Source organism: Asterias amurensis, chromosome 2 (assembly GCF_032118995.1).
Source record: "Asterias amurensis chromosome 2, ASM3211899v1".
Lineage (NCBI taxonomy): Eukaryota > Metazoa > Echinodermata > Asteroidea > Forcipulatida > Asteriidae > Asterias > Asterias amurensis.
This window is the reverse complement of record NC_092649.1, coordinates 9233347-9258889: the sequence shown is the minus strand read 5'-3', so window position 1 is coordinate 9258889 and position 25543 is coordinate 9233347. Positions and strand designations below refer to the sequence as shown.

Here is a 25543-nt window from a genome sequence, read left to right as displayed (position 1 = left end):
CCTTAATCTGTGATGGACTGGCATTCTGTACAGGCCCGGGGAAAAGAAATATTTCTAGTCGATTATTGTCATTAACACCAGATAAACAACAACCTGATGAGCCATATTAGCTCGGGACAGACTTTAATTTAGTTACTATACTCAGTAATGAGTTTGTAAAAGTGACCTTTGAACACGAGCTTTCCGTAGTATGAGAGTGTATTTTTTAAACTCAGGAGTCCGGAAACACATCTTGTAGTACAACAACTATCACTGTATTCAAGATCTCAATATAAGAACAACCACATTTAAATAAACTATTGCGATTTGGCTCCCCCTTCTCTAGGTTGGTGATTACCCCTCTGACAGATCGATGCTACCGTACCCTCGTAGGAGCCTACCATCTCAACCTTGGTGGAGCTCCCGAAGGACCGGCCGGCACAGGCAAGACAGAGACCACCAAGGATCTGGCCAAAGCCCTGGCCGTCCAATGCGTGGTCTTCAACTGCTCCGACGGCCTGGACTACCTGGCCATGGGGAAGTTCTTCAAGGGGCTTGCCTCGTCCGGGGCCTGGGCCTGTTTCGATGAGTTCAATCGCATTGAGTTGGAGGTGTTGTCTGTGGTGGCGCAGCAGATTCTGTGTATTCAGCGCGCTGTGATGACGCACCAGGAGACGTTTCTGTTTGAGGGGACTGAGCTTGTGCTGAAGGATACATGCTTTGTGGCTATTACCATGAACCCCGGCTATGCTGGACGATCTGAACTTCCTGATAACCTCAAAGTAAGATGGGTTTTGATTTAGTAACTACGGTACTTATTTACTTGAATCTTTGCAGAGGGATCACCATACAAGATGGCTAATCCTTCGGGGCTGTCTCCTGACGATGACTAGAGCAGTCCAGTCGAAACAGTGAGACCAGAAATTAGAGGCTTTATCTTGTAGACAAAGCAAAGTTTCATAGATCTGATTGAGCAGAAGATTTTGCTCAGCAAGTGTCGGCTCTTAAGCAAAAATATGCAGCGACCAGTTAAAAGACAGTACATTGTACTTGGTATTTGACAGTAACCTTATTCTGGTTATAAACATTGTTTTGAGCTTAGCTACATTTCAGCTGAAACAACTTTTTTAAATTGGGCTATAGAACCAAGGCGACATTACTGACCGGGTTTTGTATTTTGTTGATGTTGACATATTGCTCTTATATATAGTCTCTTCATTCATCATTCATTTGAATAAACGATTATAAGTTTGACAACAGCACAACCACAAAGGTTGAAAGATTCAGAAATATCAAAATACAAACCGTACAGTCATCCAAATCTTGTTCCCATACTCACAGGTGCTGTTTCGCACAGTAGCCATGATGGTGCCCGACTATGCCATGATTGGGGAGATCATGCTGTATTCCTATGGTTTCGTGGATGCGCGTAACCTCTCCGTCAAAATCGTGACGACGTATCGACTGTGTTCTGAACAGCTGTCTTCACAGTTCCACTACGATTACGGGATGCGCGCCGTCAAGGCCGTGCTGGCAGCTGCTGGGAATTTGAAGCTCAAGTTTCCTGATGAGAGTGAAGATATTTTGGTAAGGTTCTGCTAAGAAAAATAATAATTTAATTTTATTTAATTTATTTATTCTGGTTGTGAGAACCAAGGACTCTCAGAAAAGTAAAATTAACCACTGTGCTAGCCAAGAACCCAATGGAGAGAAGACAATGAAGGTTGTTTCAGTTTTAGATGTGGGAGGAAAACCCCAGAGAATTATTCCTGGGAAAACCCGCACAGTCAGGTAGGGACTGAAAACCCAATCCACATAGTGCCCCCGGTGGGATTCGAACCGGGGTCCCAGAGGTGGAAGATGAGGAAGGTTACCACTACGCCAACCTGATCGCATAAACATCTTGAGAGTAAAGCACCATGACAATATTTCTGTACTGTTGTGGTGGCGTGGGAAAGAAGAAAGGATTTTTTTGTTTCAGTATAAGCACCATTTTGCTAATTTTTTTTCTCAGTTAGATATCGTAAGTACTACTACTCTCCTTGTCCATTTTGTGTTTTTGTTTGTCTGGGAATAATTACTGCAAGCTTTGGTTTTTATGCCCTCATTTCCAATTATCTTAATGTCCTTTGTTATTGTTATGATGATTCTCTGTCGGAATGGACACATAAATGTCTTGAAACTAAATTGAAATTGCAGCAAAAACCCATTTAGCTTTATTTTCCCCTGTTCATCTTCAGTTGCTGCGTTCCATCCTCGACGTCAATCTTCCAAAGTTTCTGTCCCACGACATACCTCTGTTTGAGGGTATCATCTCTGATCTCTTCCCGGGAGTGGTCTTGCCTCAGGCGGACTACAAGGTCTTCATGGAGGCCGTGGAGGAGGTGTGTACCAAGAGGAACCTCCAGTGTGTGGACGCCTTCAGGGAGAAACTCATCCAGACGTACGAGATGATGATCGTCAGACACGGGTAAGTTCATAAGCCATTTTGAGATTTTATGGACACCCTCATTTTGACACTACTAGGTTTGGGTAACTTAGTCTGAATACAACCAAACCAAACAGTGCACTTCTATGGTTCATAGGCTACTAGATACTTTGCTTGATGACTGTCAACCTAGGAAGCTAACTGCTTGTCCAATGTGTGATATAGGGGTGCTGTTGTTGTGCAGCAGTACAGGTGCAGTATTGTTTAAGGTGCAAGTGAAAACATGCTCATCATCTTAAAGACAGTGGACACTATTGGTTATTGTCAAAGACTAGCCTTCACAGTTGGTGTATCTAGTTAACCTGTAAAAATTTGAGCTCAATCAGTCATCAAAGTTGCGAGATAATAATGACAGAAGAAAACACCCTTGTCACGTGAAGTTGTGTGCGTTTCGATGGTTGATTTCGAGACCTCAAGTTCTAAATCTGAGGTCTCAAAATCAAATTCGTGGAAAACTACTTCTTTCACGAAAACTATGGCACTTCAGAGGGAGCTGATTCTCACAATGTTTTATACCATCAACCTCTCCCCATTACTCATCACCAAGTGCGGTTGTATGCTAATAATTATTTTGAGTAATTACCAATAGTGTCCACTGCCTTTAAAGCTGCTGATGCTTTTCTGAGAACCCTCGGCTTCAAATTAAGAACAAATAAACAAATCAATAAAACGGAAGGGTAGAGATTAACCCTGTTTTGTTCACATAGCAAGAATCCATCGTGTATTGCAACGGGACAAGTTGATCATTTCTACCGTGCACTGTTTTTCTTTTCAGTTTCATGTTAGTCGGCGAGCCCTTTGCAGGCAAGACTGAGGTGCTCCATGTCCTGGCCGACACCCTGACTCTCCTCAATGAGAAGGGTCTCAATGAAGAAGAGAAAGCCCTCTATCGGACGGTCAACCCCAAAGCGGTCACCATGGGTCAACTCTTTGGCCAGTTTGACCCTGTCTCTCATGAGGTAATGTCCCTGAAACCACCTGTGCCCAATTTCCTAAAGCTGTCTAAGTATAAAACAAAATTGTGCTTACCATAATAGGGTTACCAGTTAAAATACCATTTTACATGTACAACATGTACCTGCGATCCTGCTTAATTTTCCTAAGCAGAAAAATGTTAAGCAATACCTTCCGTTTGAGTAGCTTTATGAAATTGGGCATACTGTAGGTTCTTTTTTTATGCCTGCTGTTTGTTTATTTTTTGATGACTGTACCTGTGTTTTTCTTAAAATCTTTGAACGGATTTGTTTTGATACACCATTTGATTCTCACAAAAACCCCTGTGTTACATTTGTTGACTTGAGTTGGTGCCTTGATGTCGCAAGCCTGTAACTACACTGAGGCAGCGTAGGCTATAGCAGGGCCCAATTTTATAGAACTGCTGAAGCACAAAAAGTAGGTAAGCACAGCAACAATATGCTTACCGGATTAAGGTTACCAGCCAAAATACCCTCTAGCATGAACCATTTTGGGCTGGTAACCTGCACATCCTTGATGTCAAATCATTTTGGGACTGATGACTCATCTAGAACTTCTTTATAAAATTGACTTTGAACATGCCCTGTTTTGCTTAGCAAACTTGTATGATTAGTAGCTCGATGAAATTGTCCTCTGATGTTCACTTTAGTACGATTGTATTTATGCAATATTGCATTAAATTGAATTCCAATCTCCTCAGTGGACAGACGGAGTCGTCGCCAACACCTTCCGCGAGTTTGCTTCGACGGACACCACCGACCGTAAATGGGTGATCTTCGATGGCCCCATCGACACCCTATGGATTGAGAGCATGAACACTGTACTCGACGATAACAAGAAGCTGTGTCTCATGAGTGGTGAGATCATCCAGATGTCTAACTGTATGAGTCTCATCTTTGAGTGTATGGATCTGTCCCAGGCCTCCGTGAGTATTTATGGACATCTCAAGTTAAGAGTGTCTTTTTGTTTTTTTTCAAGAGTGTTTTTCAACTGACCATTTTGTTGAGTATCACTAAAGGGACACTAGTGGAAGCTTCTACTTTAGTAAAGTTAAGTTCCATTTATTACCTTCATTGCACAAACATCAAAGTACATTGTGGTTTAAAAGGGAAACCCGAACAGGCACACAGACCCACTAACTGGAACCCTTGATCACACATCAGAATACAACAAACAGACAGAGACAGCAGCAAAAATGCAAAAAACTGTAGATAACATGGAACTGTTTTGATACCAAAATCCAAATGACAGTCAGCATGAGGGCGATTTTCACTGTATCTGATTCATTTTCCTCAGTTTCCTCAGTGCTTGTCACACATCCCTGTGTGGTCAAACCAAAAATAGTTCCTTGTCACATTTCTCGAAAAATGTTACACACTTTAATGAACTATTTATATCTTACAGAAGGAAATAATTTGTTTTGTTTTTGCCATCACACCAATTTATATTAAGCACTGGGGTATACTCAGTATTTTTCTGAGTTCTGTGAAAAAAAACCACATGCATATCACTCATGACCTTTACTAGGGTAGAGTCGATGTCTTACCACTAGACCACCAAGCTAGCCTCTGGCTAGAGGTATATCTTCCTCTCCTTCCAACACTAATGCAAAAATGTGTCTCTCTCGAACACCCGTAGCCGGCTACCGTCAGTCGTTGCGGCATGATCTACCTGGAGCCGTCTAACCTCGGCTGGCGACCCGTCTTCCGATCCTGGCTCAACAAACTTCCAGAGGAGCTGAAGAAGGAAGAAGCTCTCTTCATCGCTCTCTTTGATTGGCTGCTGGAGCCAAGTATTGACTTTGTGCATCGGAACACAAAGGTATAGTTTAGTTATGTTCCTCCCTGCCCCCAATGCGTAGTGTCTCTGTATCAAACATCTTGTTGTTCAACAGGACTGTGAAAGCACTATCAAATATAAAGTGCTGAGCCCAAGTTCATGAAGTCTGTATGCACAAACCTTGCTAAAAAAAATATTGCCTAGAAGAAACTTGTTACCAGCCAAACGCCCATAAAGTTTACATTGTTGTGACTGGTGCCCCACCCATTTTATTGCTTAGCATAGAAATTTGCTAAGCAGTATTTTCTGCTTAACAGCTTGATGAAATTGGGTCCTAATCGTACATTATATACAACCAAATCATATTGCAGTTTTAATAATAGTATGCAGTTCGTTTAGACCTAGTAACCTTAGTTTACGAAAAAGAGTGCTCATTTGAACATTTCGGGGACCATTTCGGCAGGCAAGATAACAAAACTGATCATTTGGGAAATTTTACAATTTGTTTGTGTGTCATAACGTCCACAGGAATACGTTCCAACGAGCACCAACAACCTATCCAGATCATTGATGTACTTTGTCAACATGTTCTTAGCGGATCACTTGAAACCAGACACTGACATGAAGCATCTGAAGGCTTGGATAGTTGTGAGTATCTCTCCATTCTAATTTATTTTCCTTTGGGAATATTTATTTGATCTCTCTTTTTACGGCATGCTGCCGTTCAAGGAAAACCAAATTTTTTAAAGACTTTCTTAAAATATGAAAAACTATTAGGTACAGACATTTAAACCTTTGAGTTATCTCCATTTCTTCTAGGGTTCATGACAAACTTTCACTCAGTAGGATTTATAACTTTGCATGGTGACAATACGATCAGAGCACACTGATTGAAATGTTGAGTTGTCAAACCACTAGGGGCTCTGCTTACTGTCAAATTCTTCTCTCACTATCACTTAGACTGGGCCCCTGTCTTTATCCGCCTAAAGACAGGTCGCTGCCGCTTAGATCTAGTGATTCCATTGGATACAATGATATCATTGGATACATGCAGTAACACAGATGCCAAAATAGTCACTGCTCTCAGATTCGCAATGAAGTTGTCAAACTACACGCCGGTTTTGCAATTTTTGAGGCTGGTCTCTGGCAGTAACTATCACCATTCTCCACTTATTGTGCTAGCACCAAACTTCTGCACTAGCTGTGTAAGCGAACAATACCTAGTAGAGTGGAGTTCCCATAGTGCACAAGCACAAATTCCATGCTAACCCGTGAAACACACTTGATGTAAGTGTAGAATTCCCTACTTCCGTAAACGCTGATTCTTTGCTTACGGTATATAGAGCCATGAAATTGGCGCCAGTTTGTCTCAGAACCACCACATAATAAAAAGGTACATGTTGTCTCCGCAAGACTCACTTTCTTGAAGGTTCCACTCAAACTGTGGTTCACTCCGTTCTTTCCCTCATCTTTCTTTGTAGTCCACAATGTTTTTCTCCCTCGTCTGGTCCGTCGGAGCCGTCGTGGACACAGACGGCCGAACCAAATTTGATGCTTTCTTCCGAGACATCTTGTCCGGTAAGAATGAAGCGCATCCCTTCCCCAGTGAGATAGGCGCCAAGCTGGACGTACCTTTCCCTACAGAGGGGTTAGTGTACGACTACATGTATGACGTAAGTAGAGATTGGGGTTCTTGATTTTGACTGTGAATTTTTTGTATGTAAACCTTTAATAGACCATTGATACACCTGGGCGAAGAGAAGCAAGTAATGGGTTTGTGTAATTGGCCAAGGGGTATTAGCATTGAACCCGCTTTTTGATGAGTCATACAAGCCAAGTCTGAAACTTTAATATTCTTGATAATTAACAGAGATCATAGAGAGAATACTTTTGGGTCAATGCTTTAATCATCTCTATTTCCAAAATGGCAATGTACAGTGTGACATGAAATGTGCTGAAAATGTTCCGGCACTCTACCAACTGAGCCATCTAGCCCTAATGTTAGCGGCTTCCCTATTTTATCAATATCTGATCTTTGTTCATGGGTGTCACTCAAAAGCCATTCAACCTGTAACTGACTTGTAGCAAGGGATCACACCCGAGTTTACAATACAACCTGGGAAGTGGCAGCAGAAGGTTCAGTTCACAGGCATGATATTCTTTCTACTTTAGTCTGATTTCAGTTTTTTTTTGCCCTCAGAAAAATCAGTGAAATTGTTATTAAAGATGCTATGTCAGATTTTTTGCCCCAAACATTAAAAAATAGATTTATTTGAGTGAATGGTATTTCAAAGAGTATCACCCGCTCTAACGAAAAAAAGTTTAACTTTTACTTTTAATGGTCAGGAACCATGACAAAAATTTAAAACGTTTCTTATAAAACACATAAGAATTGGTCACGTGATATATTGTCGGTATCCCGACAAAAACTAATTTTGAGCACTTTATTTCACTGCTACTAATAATTGGCGGACTTTTTCGAGCAATGACTCAAATGAAAGCTTGTAACTTTCTCGACCCCCATCAAAATACATATTGAATTTTAAATCAAAATTTTGGGGTCAAATCGGCCAAAAATCTGACATAGCATCTTTAAATAGCCTGATGAAAAGCCTATCAAAACCTACATGTATACTATGTGTACATGGACATCAGCTCTTTTTCTCAATAAAATGTTCCTACTTCTTTCCAAGGGCCAATCATGCCTGAATTAATATATATTTTTTTAAAAATATTCTCATCTCATAGTACAAGGCACGAGGCAAGTGGATCCATTGGAATGAGACCATCAAGAATATGGATATAGGGCAAGGGCGTAAAGTGCAGGAGATCATCGTACCCACTATGGACACTGCTCGCTACACCTACCTCATGGATATATCTATCAGACATCAAAGGTAAGCAAGAAGTCATTAGTCGTAAACACCCTGGGACAGTTTATCCATTCTGATTGGTCAAGAGGAGATCACATGGCCATGTTCAAACGTTGGAGATAAACAAAGTAGTGAGTGTATAAACATCTGCGTGGCGCGCAACTTTACAAGGGCTCTTCTTTTATGCAGAAGGCTATTAATACATACCAGTACTCAGTGTAAAATCTAATAGCATGCGCACATACGCACCATTGAGCGCTGTATGCAGTTTGACTCTTTGCGAAACAGAGTCTTGATACAAGATTTGTATAGATTTTTCTAACTTCAATAATTTGGCAGAAAATGCCTTAACATCATGAAGGCTGTGTGTTAGCACTGTGTATACTCAGTACTTCCCGGAGTCTAACACAACTTGGTGTATGGGTAGAAACCAAAATTAATATTATTTATCCCCGATGCAAATTTAACATCTCTTACATATCATGAAAGGTGTTCCTACCTCCATTGTTATTCAAAGGGTGACGTATTTGAAAAATACAAATCACACTGTTGAAGAGCTTTGTTACTACAGCTATCAGTTTAAAGCCCCCCCCCATTTATTTTTAGAACGGTTTCAATAAATCTTAAATGACAAATTCAATGATTATTTTGAAGCTGCACCATGTGGATCAGTATGCTATCCTCTTCTTATGACGACAATCGGAGCAAACTGAGCAAAACATTGAGTTGTCAACCACGGGTTCTTTTCAGCTCAAAAACTACTCGAAAGAGCTTTACACTTGATGCTACTGCAAGCTTCACCTTATTATTTTCTGGAAAGTTTAAAATCCTAACTATCTTGAATACACTGCTAACACACATCGGTGTAAGGGTAAATTCCAAATTAACATTCTTATCCCTGATGCCAATTTAACATCTAATTATATCTTGAAATTGTTTCTTACTCTTCAGAGCGATTCAGTTTGTGGGTCCCACAGGCACAGGCAAGAGTGTGTACGTGAAAGACAAACTCATGAACAACCTCTCCAAGGATGAATTCCTTCCTTTGTTTATTAACTTCTCTGCACAGACCAGCGCCGGACAGACTCAGGTAAGCAGGCGTGACATTTTTTCCTGATTTCTTTGAAGTCTCCTTGAGTCGTTAAATTTTCTTGAAAGACATAAGGCAGTCACCGAACTCTGTGTTCAAAACTGTAGATTCGTATTTCTTTTACAATGTCATAGAGCTCCCTCTGATGTAACGTAGTTTTCGAGAAAGAAGTAATTTTCAACTAAAATACTTGAATTCGATTTTGGGACCTCAGAATTAGATTTTGAGGGCCCGACAAGGGTGACAAGGGTGTTTTTCCTTGGATGACCAATTGAGTTCAAATTTTCACAGGTTTATTATTTTGTGCATATTTTGGGATACACCATGTGAGAAGACTGGTCTTTGACAATTACCAAAGGTGTCCAGTGTCTTTAAGACACTCCCTTAAAGATACAACAGAGCAGGGATTGAAAAAGATATTTCAAAAGTGTTTATTTCATGTTTGTTTTACTCAACAGGACATTATCATGTCTAAGCTAGACAAGAGACGTAAGGGGGTTTTCGGTCCCCCTATGGGTAAACGCTCAGTCATCTTTGTAGACGATCTCAACATGCCTGCTAGGGAGGTGTATGGTGCCCAACCACCAATTGAGCTTCTCAGACAGTACTTTGATCATGGAAACTGGTAAGTTATGGGCCTGGTTAGGCGCCAGACCAGCCCCAAAAATAAATCAACTTATCATTCATTTACGGTATCACACACAACACATGGACCTATTGCTTTACAACCCATCCAGTGGACGAAGCAAAAATCCTGTATAAATGTAGATGAATACATTTGAACTAACCTGTCAAAATTTCATTTCAAAAGGTGATTGGGTTTTTGAGATATCTCAAAAAATCCGTAAGGATTATGCCCACACAGGAAGAATAACCCGTAATCTGGAATATTCAAATTGTGGGGTAAAAACTGATTAATTGCGTAATTGATTAAAATTGATTGCGTAAACTGATTGACCACTCTCTCTAACCACCCCATACCTTTCAACCACCCCCCAACCCTCCTAGGTATGACAAGAAAGACACCACTAAGATCGTCTTGACTGACGTGCAGTTCCTGACCGCCATGGGGCCACCTGGGGGGGGACGTAACCCGGTCACATCCAGATTCTTACGTCACTTCAACATTATCGGAATCACTCCATTCAATGATGAGACCATGCAGCGGATCTTCTCTACTATTGTCAGCTACTACCTCAGGGTGAGTGCTGAGGAAAACCATAATAAAAAACAATTTTTTAAGGAAATTAAAATTGAATTTAAATTTTAAATTATGAAATGACATTCTGCGGAAGACGTTTGGAATATCTACTTTGCAAATCTTGACAGAGACCACAATCTGCAATGGATAAAGAAACTATAGACCTTAATTACACCGCACCAGACTATTATTTCATCTAGCCTCAGTTTGGTTTCAATGAGTTGGAATGGAGTAAAATCAAGATGGCCACACCGTGATAAAGGACTATAGCTAACCTTTTACGGAAGTATTACACAAATCTGGCCTTCAGTTCGTAAAAAGTAAAAATTACATCTAAACAGTTTGATGTGTTGTTCTTTCTTACTTGATAAATTCACATATTATTCAGCATTTTGACATATCTGACCGCCTTTTTTACTGAAACAGTAGTGTCCACAAGAATTGGTGTTAGTATATGAATAAACCGTTTTGGGAACTTGGTTTTTCACAATTAATGTCCACTTCTTTCTAATTATTTATGAAATTTGATAGATGTGATTGATAAGTGTATATAGTAATACTATTGAAGGCATTTACATTTTCAAAAAGCTATTGAGGTATTTAAAAACAAAATTTCCCCCCCTACTCTCACAAAATCAGGCGAACGAATTTGCACCAGACTACTTCACTGGTGGCAACATGGTCGTCGTCGCCACCATGGAGATCTACAAGCAGGCCATGGCTAACCTACTCCCCACTCCGGCCAAGTCTCACTACACTTTCAATCTGCGTGACTTTGCCCGTGTCATCATGGGGGTGCTGCTCATCAAGAAGCAGGCCGTGGAGAACAAGAGGACATTCACTCGGCTCTGGGTCCATGAAGTCTTTAGGGTGTTCTACGATCGACTGGTGGAAGACAAGGACAGACTCTGGCTGTTTGAGTGAGTATTTCACAATGTTTTATGCATAGTGCATAATGCGTAAAAATGAACACGCCAAGTAATACAATCAAAAGGACCTATGGTATATATGCAAAAAAATAGTTGACGGTCCGACGTTTGGATCATGGCTGAGTCTTTCTTGAGGGCTAAACCAGAGAAAAGCTCTAGAGTGCTTGGGTAGAAATGTCAGACCTCAAGCTGGTTTTTGTATTTTCATTTTAAATGGATTGTGCACTTATTATTACGCACAAGGCATGACAGACACATGTATTTCTAGCCTTATTATTTTTACTGGAATGTTTTTTTGTGGATTATGAAATAATCTTGAAAGCAATGTTTTGACAGATTTACTTTTCTCGTTCCTTTGCAGCATCACTAAGACCCTGGTGAAGGACATCTTCAAGGACAGTTTTGACACCGTCTTCGAGCATCTCGCCAAAGAGGGCAAGCCGGTGTGCGAGGACGACATGCGCAGTCTCATGTTCGGCGATTACATGAACGTCGACGCCGAACCGGAAGACAAGATCTACGAAGAGGTGAAATCTGTCGAGGAGTTCAACAAAGTTGTGGAGATCGGATTGGAGGAGTACAACAATACGCACAAGACGGGAATGAACCTTGTCATATTCAGGTGAGCTTGGAAATAATTGTCAGTCTGTTTGTTTGGTTTGTGAGTGCAGCTTTTAGGAGGGTATTTTTTGTATTGTGAATGTCATTCTTGGTATGCACACTTGTGAATAAAACCATGTATAAAACTCTTTTGGGAACAGTGTTGTTTCTCAGAAGAACTGGGCCCAATTTCATGGCTCTGCTTACCGTAAGCACAGAATCGAGGATTACGGAACCAGGGAATTCTGTTCTTATGGCAAGCGTATTTCACTGGTTAGTGGCGAATTTTGGCTTCTTCGCGTGCTACTCCTTGTTACTAGGCATTCTACGGTTACATGGCTAGCGCAGAAATTCGGCCCTAGTACGTCAAGCGAGGAATCAGGATCGTGAGCGCAGAATTCGGCAATAAGCAGAGCCATGCAGTTGGGCCCTGGTGTGATCTTGACATCTTTAGAAGTGCCAAGGTCGTACATGTACGGTTTATTTTTTTGATTCCAAAAGCACCATTATCGTTCATGTAAACAAATTTGTTATGTACTCAAAAAGTGTCAACAATCGTACATGTGTGTACAACTCACATTTTCACAAAAGGGCATTATCACTTAAGAAATACTAATGACTTCAGGATGTACCAAGGCAACACAAATCAGCAAGATGCATTTTGTTTGGTGAGAAAGACTTATTAAAAAAAAAACTGATACAGTATTAAAAAGAAACCTCAAAAAGCTGGGCATTTTAGGTTTAAAACTCAAACAAAAACTGGGCGCTGATAAAGTAAATGCTCCACATCATTCCAAACTTTAAACACCACTACAACCAGACGATCATTTGTTCCTAATGCTATTCACATGTACAACAACAATGTTGGGTTACTAAAAAGGGTTGTTAGCACTTTTTGCCATGGTATTGTATCTAATGTATTATTCGCACTGTTGGAATGGATTGGTCAGGGCAGCGTTAGCTGGTCACGGGTGGCTACAAGGGGGGTAGGGGGAGTGGTTTTTTTTCCCCAGCCTCTTGTTGTCTTGATGTCCTGTTTGTGACCGGTTGGCGTTGTTTTGGCTGGTTTATTTTTTTAGTGTGCGGGTCTTCTGTATTTTGTTGCTTTGTATTTCTAACTTATTTTGTAACTTATATAGTTTTTATATTGATTGTGTATACTTGTAGCTTGGCCAGTGGATGTCAAGTTTCTATGTTTTTAACTTGGACAATAAAAAAAAATTCTAAAATTCTAAAGTTCTGATTCTAAAATTTGATTTTCAGATATGTACTTGAGCATCTGTCGCGTATCAGTCGCGTCCTGAAGCAACCCGGGGGTAATGCCATGTTAGTCGGAGTAGGTGGTAGCGGTCGACAGTCACTGACTAGATTAGCGACTAGCATGGCTGGATTCCATCTATTCCAACCGGAGATCTCCAAGAGCTACGGCAAGAATGAATGGCGGGAGGATCTAAAGGTCAGTGATGATATAGCGATTATAAGTATTTTATTTTGATGATTTAGGGGTGAAGAAAGAAAAAAGAGTGGGATTCGAATGAACAACCTCTGTGTCAGCGCTCTAATAACTGAGCTATCTAGCCCTATTTTGGCAGTCTCCCTGTTTTGTCAATATCTTTTTTACACTTTACACTGGAGACACAAGTCATAAAAGATACAACGCACAACAAGAACTATGACTGAGGAAATCAATGTATGATTTACAAAACTGTATATATGCAACCAAGCTGCAGTGAGTGGCAAGGAGGAACAGATGACCAGCACCTGGACAAGGCACTTCTACCTCAGCAGTTGTCACTAAACAAAGAATAAACACTAAAGGCTCTACATAAATCTGACTCATAATAAAAAATTAAAAAATACTCGCGTCTTCAAATGTGTCTCTTCAAAATGAATTCAAGCAAATTCAATACCGTATACACAGGCGTGATATTCTTCCAACTCTGTTTTTGATCAGCAGAGTGTGGGTTTGAATCCCCAGCCACTTGTGACACTTGTGTCCTTGAGCAAGACACTTAACCATTGCTTCATCCTTCGGATGGGACGTAAAGCCATTGGTCCCTTGAGTTGTGTAACGCAAGTAAAAGAACCCAGTGCAACTTATCAAAAAGAGAAGGGGTTCGCCTGGTGTTTCTGGCTGTGACTGCTGTATGCGGCGTAGCACCTTGTAAACCCTTATAAGGTGCTACATAACTGAGTCTTAGAATTTATCACTGCAATAACCTGTCTCTCTGAAAAATGTGTATATACTAAGCGCCTTGAGTACCTTGCTTGGTAGATACGTGCGCTAAACAAGACTTCAATATTATTATTATTATTATGAATAATAACTCTGAAAAGAGAAAGACTCTGCTATGGTCGGAAATGTCGGACTATTAACAATTGTTTACTATCATCATTTTCAGTCTCTGATGAAGAATGCAGGAGCATTCGGCAAGACGACCGTCTTCTTGATAACAGACACTCAGATCAAGGAAGAATCCTTCCTGGAAGACATTGACAACCTCCTCAACACTGGAGAAGTGCCTAACTTGTATGCTGTCGATGAGAAACAAGAAATTATGGAGGTAAGTTGTGATACGATCAAGCTTAAAACATGTAAGTCGGAAATATCAGTATGGAGAAACAAGCCAAAACAGACCACCAGGGGTGAAATTTTCACATAAACTAAGCATGTACCCTTAGTTAATGTATTTTGTTATGTAAAGGCAATCCGCTACAAGCTACCTGGCTTATTTTGGGCCTGGCCTCCACGCATTCCCGCCAGTTTATTCTTTTTCTGTCTTTTATATGTATGTATTACAATGTAGTTCTATAATATTGTGGAAATGTTTTGTGGAAATAAATGTAAATTGAATTGAGTGTAAAGGACAGTTTTGTAACTTGATGGAAACCTACATCTTCAGAGAAAATGTAACTGGTTTAAAAACATTATTTGGACATAATACCAATTGAACTTGTTTTTTCTTTTAGGCTGTTCGTCCTGTAGCCCAGGCTGGAGATAAGAATGCAGACTTTAGTCCACTGGCTCTCTTTGCTTTCTTCGTCAACCGTTGTCGGGAGAATCTTCACATCATCATCGCCTTCTCCCCTATTGGTGACGCCTTCCGCAATCGTCTCAGACAGTTCCCGTCTCTTATCAACTGTTGCACCATTGATTGGTTCCAGGTACAACTGCAGATCTTTTTTATCTAAAAAAAAAACCAAAACATTCTACACTTGGGAGGTCCATACGAAGGATCTGCAAATTGTTTGTTCAAATCTCAGCGTGATCGGAGACGGAAATTTTTCAAACCTCTCAGATTGTTCTGAGATTAATTCTGTTCTAAGGAGCTGACAATTAAGTGAGGGGAGAGTTTGAAGGATGCTGTTGTTCTATAACCAATGACAACTCATATTGTGTTAACGGCTTCCCATCCACTTTTAGTTTCCTTATATTCATGAAACCTGGATGGGTCTGAGAACATAAAGATGTTAAGTGTGTATAAACCCCGGTGATTATGCTTTGAAAATTTAAGTGTACATGTAGCACTGATCAAGAAACAAAGTTCCAGATAATTTATGTAATGTTATCTGATAATGGTCTTTTAGTTAAAGGAAAGGTCATGGTTTTTGTCAACTTAATACTAACCTAGAAGCAAAATTATAAAGAAAGTTACAGTAAAAGTCAGTTTTACATTTTTTTCATGTTCCGGCCTGTTTGCAACGTCTGGTAAGTTGTTGCAGAACATCTTTGACTTTAAAATGTAATCTTGTCCGTATCGGAAACCAAAGTTCACTGAGACACTTCAAAAATAATTTGCAACATTGTGATGATGGGGGGTTCTTAGTGTGCGTCTTTTTGTAGTACTATTTCTTGTTTTCATCTCTTAAAGGCGTGGCCAGAAGATGCCCTGACGAGAGTAGCCTACAAGTTCCTTGAGACTGTGGAAATGGAAGAGGATGAACGGAAAGAGGTGGTGGACATATGCAAACATTTCCACACCAGTGCAAGGAACCTCTCATTCTCGTAAGTAGGAAGAAATATGGAGTCTTTCTAACTCGGACAGTCTATCCATTCTGATTGGTAGAGAGGAGATCACATGGCAATATTTGAATGCATGTTAGCGCACCCTTATATGGGTGCTTATTTATGCATAACATAATCAATACATACCGTTACTGTAAAACCAGTAAGTATGCACGAATACACACAACCGTTGAGCTTCGCATGCAGTTTGAACATTTATGAAGCGGACGGAGCCTGAGGACAGTAGTTGAAAATTTAAAAGTGTTACCGATTTTCAAACATTCCGCTCTTTTATCTAAAAGAATCTTTATGAACTGGACTATGATGTTAGTGCATCAGTCTTAAATGGCTGTCTAAATCCTTTCAGGGGTTTGAGTGACAACTTGAGAACTTGAATGCGGTGAATTAGATCGCTCAGTCAGGACACACTGATTGATTAGAATAGGGTGTTCATTCCTTTATTCTTGATTCATCTAAGTCTTTCACAAATAAATTTCAAATCTGGTTGCACCACTTTTTGCATGTTGTCTTTCTGTCTTCTACAAACAGCTTCTTGGAAGAGTTGGGCCGCCATAACTATGTAACGCCCACCTCGTACCTAGAGTTGATCTCAGCCTTCAAGACGCTTCTCGGCAAGAAACGAGACGAGACAATGAAGGCGAAACGTCGCTACGTGGTGGGTCTTGAGAAGCTTGCCTTTGCCGAGTCCCAGGTGGGCTCTATGCAGATCGAGCTGAAGGAACTTCAACCCCAGCTGGTGGTCGCTGCCGATGAGAACCAGAAGATGATGGTGGTAAGTCTTATCAGGCCACCATGATTTTTAAATAATAATAACAATAACAAGTATAACCGTCTAAATGCGCTTTACATAAGTGCCCTGGTCATTGGGCCAATGACATTGCTTTAGTCTTTCTCAGCTCCCTAGGGAGTAAACAACCTAGGGCAGCCAAAATGCCCCAGTGGCTTTTTTCATACGCAATGTCAGCCTCTACCCTCGCAGGTACCCATTTATACCCCTGGGTGAAAAGAAGCAAACATAGTACAGTATCTTGCTCAAGGACATAAATTCACGACTGGAACCCGAACCAACACCCCGATGACTTAACCACCGGAACTTGAGTTTGATGCTCTAAACCACTCAGCCATTACACCCTTAAAGACTGCTTAGAGGATTGGGGGATCCTTATTATCAGTCTGAAATTGCACTGATCATAAAGTTCATACTTGTACCATACTCCAAAGTTCAAACTCACACCCTGATGACTGAGCCACCAGGGCCCAATTTCATATTGCCTGTAAGCACAAAAAACTTGTTAAGCACAGAATAGTAATGCTTAGCTTAAACAGGTTACTAGCTTAACTTACAGTAAGTCTGCATTGTTGTGGCTGGTACCCCACTCAATTTTTGCTCAGCAAAGAAAGTTTTGAAGGAGTATATTCCGCTTAACAGCTTTATGAAACTGGGCCCTGATCTTGAGTCCAATGCACTGAACCATTCGTCCACAAAGCGGTGTTAGAGGAGAAATTAATTCAATCTTTTTTTATACTCATAGCTTCGAAATGTGTTTTAATTATTTGGTAGATTATTGAGAAGGAGTCTGTTGATGTGGCCGCTACCAGCGAGAATGTACGCAAGGAGGAAGCATCAGCCAACATACAGGCTGCGTCTGCCCAGGCCTTAAAGGACGAGTGTGAGAGTGATCTAGCTGAAGCCATCCCTGCCCTGGAGGCTGCTCTGTCTGCTCTTAACACGCTCAAGGTTGGTGTTTCTTTGTTCATATTTTATTTTTTCTCCAAGTAGGATTTGCATTGTGATAGTATAATCAGATGAGGTTTGCAGTAGCACCATGTGTAAATCTCTGTTGAGTTGTGGTGGTTCTGAAAAAGAACCAGTGATTGACAACTCAATGTTTTTGATCATCTTCCTCCTGAAAATTGCTCTCTCAGTGAAAGCAAAAGCTAAAAATTGTCAAATAGATGTGGAGACCTAACGACTCCTCTTAACAGCATCCAACATGATCAAGCCGACACAACCAGAGCCCAATTTCATGGCTCTGCTTACCGCCGAATTCTGCGCTTACGATCGCGATTCTCCACTTACATTGCAAGCGCCGAATTTCTGCGCTAGCCTTGTAAGTGTAGAATGCCTAGTAACGTGAAGTACACACGCGCAGAAGCCAAAATTTGCCGCTAACGCGTGAAATACGCTTGCCGTAAGCACAGAATTCCCTGCCCCAGTAAGCGCCGATTCTGTGCTTACGGTAAGCAGAGCCATGAAATTGGCCTCAGACAAGTCAACTTGGCCTCACTCACAGGCAACTATTTGCAAGAATTCCCAAGAGCTTTTCGGTGTTTGGAACAGGCTACCAGTGGCTGCGCAAAACAAAACAACATTTTGCCATAACAGCATAATCTCAATGGGGAAATGTGTAGGTGTGCTATATCACCAGTATTAACTCTCAACCTGACCCCTACAGGTTCAAGTATTTTCCTGATTATAATTGTTGCCCATACTAGCACTTTATACTCCAAAATAAAATCCACAGGCAAATTACTTGGGTGAGGTTTGATCCCACAACCTTTGCATTTCTAGAGCAGATGTCTTACCACTAAACCACCAAGCTAGCCCGGTCCATTAATTTCAAATAATTTATAACCCTCAGCCCGCCGATATCGCCGTGGTGAAGACCATGAAGAATCCTCCCTCGGGCGTCAAGCTGGTCATGGCTGCAGTCTGCATCATGAAAGACATCAAACCAGAGAAGATCAACGACCCCGCTGGCACAGGAGGCAAGATCCTAGACTTCTGGGGTCCCTCAAAGAAACTCGTCGGTGACATGAACTTCTTGAACTTACTCAAGACGTATGACAGAGACAACATTGCTGTAAGTAAATTAAAAAAATGTCTACTTAGAAAGATTTTAGGTCTCAAAAAACTTGTCTGCTAGTTTTTGGTTTTGGAAAACCTTTCCCTGCCAATTTATCTCCTGTTGCAGAGTAGATAAGTGGATTGGGTGAACTTATCGATACTGTCTTTATTGTCTGTGAGTTAAATTAAAAGTTTGTATTACAAGTTTTCCAAGCCCTTTCTCATCAGTAGGGGGCAGCAGAGGCATCACCTTTACGAAAAGAAAACAAAGGAATAACATTTGTGTATACCTTTTTAATTTTGTTTAGCCTCACATCATGAAGAAGATCCGTACAGAGTTCATAACCAACCCAGATTTTGACCCGGCCAAGGTGGCCAAAGCGTCTTCCGCTGCCGAGGGTCTGTCCAAGTGGGTCATGGCCATGGAGGTGTACGACAGAGTGGCCAAGGTGGTGGCTCCTAAGAAGGAGAAACTCAAAGAGGCAGAGGACGACCTGAGCCAGACGATGGCTCTCCTAAATGGTAAGTGGGGTGTCGTGGCCGAGCGGATAAGAGCACCGAATTCAAGCTCTGATGCTTCTGTTCAGCAGAGTGTGGGTTCGAATCCCGGTCGTGACACTTGTGTCTCTGAGCAAGACACTTAACTATAATTGCTTCTCTCCACCCAGGGGTAAATGGGTACCTGTGAGGGCAGAGATGGTTCTTGTGGTTGATTTAGCCGAGTAGCGCATATTAATGTTGCACAGGCTGCATATTCCCTACCAGGGAGCTGAGATGGTTTAAGGAGTGAATTAAGGCCCAGTGACCAGGGGTAATAATGTGAAGCGCTTTGGGACGCCCTCCGGGTGTGAAAAGCGCTATATAAAAACGGGTTATTATTATTATATTATTAAGTTGGCTTGGTTGGAGTGAAAGGGATTTGTTGGCGTGTCATGGCCGAGCGGTCTTAAAAGTGCACTGGACTCAGTGTCTGGTGTTTGTGATCAGCAGAGTGTGGGTTTGAGTCCTGATCTTGACACTTGTGTCTGTAACCAAGACACTTGACCGTTATTGATTTGTCCTTCGGACGGGAGGTAAAGTCGTGGGTTTGGTATGCTGTGTGTTAAAGATAATTTAATTGATTCATTTTGGTCTTACGCCTAATACAACCAGGATCAAAACTGCGCAAGCAAAAAAATCAAGCATTACAAAGTTACGCTTACCAGAATAAGGGTTCCAGCCAAACTACCCTTTCACAAATACATTTTGTGACCGTTATCCTGTTCACTTCTGCTCTGCAAAATTGTTAAGTAATATTTTCTGCTGAAGCAGCTCTATGAAATCAGGCCCTGTTGTGAAGAATTTGTAAAGAGCGTCAGCTGAGACTGTATGTAAGTGGTTTGTCTTAAACCGTGGTTTAATTTGGTGTGTTACCAACAGCCAAGAGATCAGAGCTACGTGCCGTTGAGGAGCGTCTAGCCAACCTCAAGCAGTCTTTCAAGGATATGACGGACAAGAAGGAGCAGCTAGAACAACAGGTGGACCTGTGTGCCAAGAAGCTGGTCAGAGCCGAGAAGCTGATTGGAGGACTGGGTGGAGAGAAGGACAGGTCAGGGGTTAAAAATTAATCCAAATGTGTCAATATAAGCCGAAGCTCAGTTTGCTTGATTCTGATGTTTTTTTTTTGCCTCAGGTATTGGTCTATACTCTTGTTCAGCCTCTTTGCTTGTCCCTCATGGCATACAAACAAAGGCAGCCAATGGGCTTTGCCGTAAGTCAAATTGGTTGATTTAGTTTATGCCTCAACTGTTAGTCTAAGAAATCTAGTTCAGCGTTGTTCCTGTTCATGGGATGCAGACATGTTTTTTTTTGGTATTCCAAAAGGGGGAATGAAACCACAAAATTCATACTCCACCAAACTTGCAAACAGAGTGTGAAAAATATGTACATCTCTGGACGAATCATTCGCGATCGGACACCAACTCTCAGTTTGCAGGAAAAGACTGAATGTTAAAGCGCCTTGAGTGTCACTGACTGACAGATATGAGCGCTATATAAGAAGCCATATTCAATTAAATTATTATAATCTTGATGACAGATGGACCACCGCTGCAGCCCAGCTTCAGAACATCTACGATAACTTGATGGGTGATGTGCTGATCTCATCTGGTGTGATTGCGTACCTCGGTGCCTTTACATCGGCGTTTAGGTTCAGGTGTACCAGCGAGTGGACCAAGCTATGCACTGTGAGTTTGCCTCTTTTATCCATATCACTTTTTTACTATAATACTGACTGTTTTCCAACTGTGTCTATGTTTAATGGCAGTAATTATAGGAAGAGCCGTTAAACACCCCAAGATCTAAGCACTTTGAGTTTGCCCCTTGCTTTCTAGTACAATTTTTACCACAACACTGGCTGTTTTTTCAATTTGATCTCTGTTAATGCAGCAGTAGCAAACACAACAGCTCCAAAACACCCCATGATCAAGGCCTTATTAGTCTGCCCCTTGCTTTCTAGAACACTTCTTACTACAATAGTAACTGTTATTTAACTGACTGTGTTTCTTGAATGCAGCGTTAGTAATAGCAAAAGCCCCAAAACACCACACGATCAAGGCACTGTGACTTTGCCTCTTCTTCTTTTATATGACACATTGAACAACATCAATTATATGTCTGTATCAAGTTCAGTGAGCTAGCTTCTCAGTATTGTAACCAGATGTTTACTGTACCCACAGGCCAAGAAGATTCCTTGTTCAGATGAGTTCTCGTTGAGCAAGACCCTAGGAGAACCAATCAAGATCAGGGCGTGGAACATCGCTGGTCTACCCACAGACAGCTTCTCAGTTGACAATGGTGTCATTGTTGATAACTCCAGAAGATGGTGAGATATTCTAACAATTTTTGGTGTCCTGGAACCAATTTCTTATAGTTGTTAGGTCAGAGAATAGACTTGTAAGCATAGATTTGGGTTTCATATTGATGTGCTGAAAAAGAAAAAAAACACTGCATGCTTTTCAAATATGTGTGCTAACCTAAAAATGAGTGACCACAGTCACAGCAAACTATATGACATTGGGCTGGTAACCTACTTCTGGTAAGCATGATTTTGAGCCAGAGCTTAAGGCCGGTGCTCTCCACCAAAACACCACAGAATTTTAACCTTTGCATGTTGCAAGTACAGTCAAGTGAGGTTGCATTGACACCATGTACATGAATCTCTTTTGAGAAGTGGTTCTGAGAAGAACGGGTGGTTTGATAACCTGCTGGTTCGATCAGTTTGCTCTGATCATCTTCAGAAGAAAAAAAAGTCAGTTGTGTTGACCAGCTGTCCAAATGTATCCTCTATCCCGCAGGCCGTTGATGATCGACCCCCAGGGTCAAGCCAACAAGTGGGTCAAGAACTCTGAGAAGGATAACAACCTGTCAGTGATCAAGCTGACTGATAACGACTACATGCGCATCTTGGAGAACTGTCTGCAGTTTGGTACGCCGCTCCTCCTGGAGAACGTCGGAGAGGAGCTGGATCCATCCCTGGAACCTCTGCTGCTCAAGCAGACTTTCAAACAAGGTAAGGAAACAATTAAAGACTGGGAGGGGGACCTCAGTTTAAAGACACTGGACAATATTGGTAATTGTCAAAGGCCAGTCTTTTCACTTGGTGTATCTCAACATATGCATAAAATAACAAACCTGTGGAAATTATATTATAATTATATTATTAGCAATGCTAATGTCTGTTTGCTAAAGCGCTGTGGTCTATCAATGGAATGGGGCTATATAAAAACCCAGTGTATGTCTGTATCTAATCTCAGTCATGTTTATGACCCACTGATCACGCCCACAACCACCTCAAACTCCCTGTCAAACATTTTTATTTGGGTAGGATTTAAACTTGCATGGTGGAAATACGATATGGAAAGGTTTGCGGTAACACCATGTAATGACTCTCTCTAAATGAGTTGGGGTGGTTCTGAAAAAAATCGTTGGTTTCAACTGGGGTTGAATTTTGGGGTGTCGAATTACCTTGTGGTCTTCTGATGACATATAACAGTTTTACATGAGTTTACATGGCATGGGTTCACATCCACCCGATTCCCTTTCACCACTAGGTGGCGTTGAGTGTATCCGTCTTGGTGAGAATGTCATTGAGTACTCGCAAGATTTCCGTTTCTACATCACCACCAAGCTGCGCAATCCCCACTACCTGCCGGAGGTCGCCACTAAGGTGTCTCTCCTTAACTTCATGATTACACCAGACGGCCTGGAGGATCAGCTCTTGGGAATAGTGGTCGCTAAAGAAAGGTAACTATTATTATTTATAATTCATAAACACCAAGGACAGTTTATCCATTCTGATTGGTTGAGAGGAGGTCACATGGCCTTGTTTTAACATGCGATATTAACATGAATACGGTGAAGTGTTCAAACATTTGTGTGACATGCAAGCTTAGTATGTGTGGCTCTAACTTTAAATGCAATGAATACATGCTGATACTCACTGTAAAATCTGTTAGTACATGCACATATGCAGGACTAGTTTTACATGATAAGTATAACTGATAAAAACATTTTGTTCATTGTCATCTCATTGCTCATTATTGTTAAACCTTTAGAATCTAGAGTGAAGTGAATTAAGAAGTATTTTTAAGATAAATAAAATAAACAGTTTTCTAGAAAAAAAATATATTTTGGGGTTTTATCAATACGATAATTAAATTAAAGACCTCATAATTTAATGGTACTATAAGTTAGGTTTTTTTTTTCTTTATTAATCGTATAGAATTTTTTTGTGGAAAGACGACTATTATGAACTGTTTTCTCTCTTTTGATTACAGGCCAGAGCTTGAAGAAGAGCGACAGGCCATGGTCCTCCAGAGTGCGGCCAATAAGAGACAACTTAAGGAGATTGAGGACAAGATTCTTGAGACGCTGTCGTCTTCAGAGGGTAACATCCTTGAGGATGAGTCGGCCATCCGCATCCTTGACTCCTCTAAGGTAAGTTCAAACAAACTTCAGTGGTGTGCGCGCTTAAGCAGTGTACCGTGTGCAGCATTGATTGTAGCTGGTTCGCGCTGGTGTAATTATTGTGGGCAGCAGCATGGCCAGTGACATCGATCTTCGTTACATTTTGTAAATTTTAAGGAAAATTTTACTTTTAAGAAAAAGTAGAATTACCCTAGACGAAATAAAGGTATTATTACTGTATAAATAGAAGATTTCACATGATGATAATCACATAAAACTCAATTAACATCAGATAAGGCACATCGGATATAAGACACGGTGACTTTTTAGGCCTTTGAAAGTCACTTCTTATTTGTAGGAAATTATAGTGGTTTATACGCTGCCACACTTGTGGTTAGTGGTTTTGTGGTCATGAAGACTAGAGCGTTCTTTTTTTAAATAATGGTCATTCATGGAAAGTGAGTTATCATTTTCATCTTTTACAGATCAGGGCCCAATTTCATAGCGCTGCTTCGCACAAAAATTTGCTAAGCATGAAATTTCTTTCTTGATAAAAACAGGATTACCAACCAAACTTCCATTTGTTGCATATTGCTTGGTACTGGTATTTAGCTGTTGTTTGCTTATCCTGAAAATCACGTGGAAATTTTTATGGTATTCTTGTTTTTATCAAGGAAGAAATTTCATGCTTAGCAAATTTTTGTGCTCAGCAGCTATATGAAATTGGGCCCATCTCATAGTCCAGATCGGAAACAGTAGAAACGGTTAATCGGAAGTCCCAAGTTCCATTTAACAGGTTTAGGAAAATAAATGTAGATGTGCAACCTTTTCTTCTACTAACTTAAAGCCCTCTCCACACTTTCCTTACTGTCAGGTCCTCTCTGATGAGATCTCCAAGAAGCAGAAGATCGCCGAGGAGACAGAGAAGAAACTGAACGAGTCCCGCGCCGGCTACCGGCCGATCGCTAAACATTCCAGTGTCTTGTTCTTCAGCATTGCCGACCTGCCCAACATCGATCCCATGTACCAATACTCCCTCACGTGGTTTGTCAATCTCTACATTAACTCCATCCATGACAGGTAAGCCGGCACTTTGGTTTAGTCACCCTTGGTTAAATTATGAAATCGAAATCATTAGATGAAAAAGAAAAATTGACTAGAACAGGATTTGAACCTGCGACTCCTGAATTTACATACTGGCGCTCTGTCAACTGAGCTATCTACCTCTAAGTTTGCCGTCTCCCGATTATGTCAATATCTTTGTTTTGGGTGCCTGTCAGAAGCCAAGCAACCTTAAACTATACCATCAGTAACGGCTAGATAACTCAGGTGGTAGAGCACCTGAGTCAAAGGTCAGTTTTTCTTTGTTTACTCTAAAACTGAACTTAATTTACCAATTTAGTTTCCTCTGGGAAATGACATTTTTTTTATTTACGTGAAGTAGATGAAAGTCTTGCGCTGGTAACAATAATCAGTTAAGATGTACACAACGTGTGTGACTCAAAATCAGTTTCTCAGATACAGGGGTATGACTAGATTCACCTCAAGGCAATTTCTTGGAAAGTTATCTATTCATGTACTGTACTCTGCTTTCGACCTCCAGTAACAAGTCTAAGATCCTTGAGAAGAGGCTACGCTACCTATCGGACCACTTCACCTATAACCTCTACTGCAGCGTCTGCCGATCGCTCTTTGAGAAGGACAAACTTCTCTTCTCCTTCATACTGTGCACAAACATCCTCATGTAAGTAGACATTTTCCTTGAAATGTCGGTTCAATGCACTTCAGTTGCACGTATCCAAGAATT

At 41.0% G+C, this 25543-nt stretch overlaps 1 protein-coding gene across 3 annotated transcripts in view; it reads left to right on the top strand.

Annotated features, from left to right (window-relative positions):
• The window catches only part of LOC139952183 (dynein axonemal heavy chain 12-like), a 62338-nt gene that overhangs the window by 19390 nt on the left and 17405 nt on the right, over window positions 1-25543 (top strand). For all 3 annotated transcript variants that reach the window (XM_071951238.1, XM_071951227.1, XM_071951219.1), the window contains 30 exons: window positions 326-761; window positions 1321-1566; window positions 2220-2449; window positions 3243-3426; window positions 4143-4367; window positions 5081-5263; window positions 5750-5869; window positions 6703-6894; window positions 7970-8118; window positions 9046-9184; window positions 9643-9809; window positions 10193-10385; window positions 11025-11305; window positions 11676-11936; window positions 13178-13370; window positions 14317-14478; window positions 14885-15079; window positions 15787-15920; window positions 16470-16713; window positions 17503-17679; window positions 18584-18805; window positions 19098-19311; window positions 20209-20377; window positions 20867-21014; window positions 21507-21652; window positions 22125-22339; window positions 22881-23073; window positions 23607-23766; window positions 24611-24816; window positions 25340-25480. In XM_071951238.1, coding sequence (XP_071807339.1) covers window positions 326-761; window positions 1321-1566; window positions 2220-2449; window positions 3243-3426; window positions 4143-4367; window positions 5081-5263; window positions 5750-5869; window positions 6703-6894; window positions 7970-8118; window positions 9046-9184; window positions 9643-9809; window positions 10193-10385; window positions 11025-11305; window positions 11676-11936; window positions 13178-13370; window positions 14317-14478; window positions 14885-15079; window positions 15787-15920; window positions 16470-16713; window positions 17503-17679; window positions 18584-18805; window positions 19098-19311; window positions 20209-20377; window positions 20867-21014; window positions 21507-21652; window positions 22125-22339; window positions 22881-23073; window positions 23607-23766; window positions 24611-24816; window positions 25340-25480 — 5925 coding nt within the window. The remainder of the gene's footprint in view (window positions 1-325; window positions 762-1320; window positions 1567-2219; window positions 2450-3242; window positions 3427-4142; window positions 4368-5080; window positions 5264-5749; window positions 5870-6702; window positions 6895-7969; window positions 8119-9045; window positions 9185-9642; window positions 9810-10192; window positions 10386-11024; window positions 11306-11675; window positions 11937-13177; window positions 13371-14316; window positions 14479-14884; window positions 15080-15786; window positions 15921-16469; window positions 16714-17502; window positions 17680-18583; window positions 18806-19097; window positions 19312-20208; window positions 20378-20866; window positions 21015-21506; window positions 21653-22124; window positions 22340-22880; window positions 23074-23606; window positions 23767-24610; window positions 24817-25339; window positions 25481-25543) is intronic.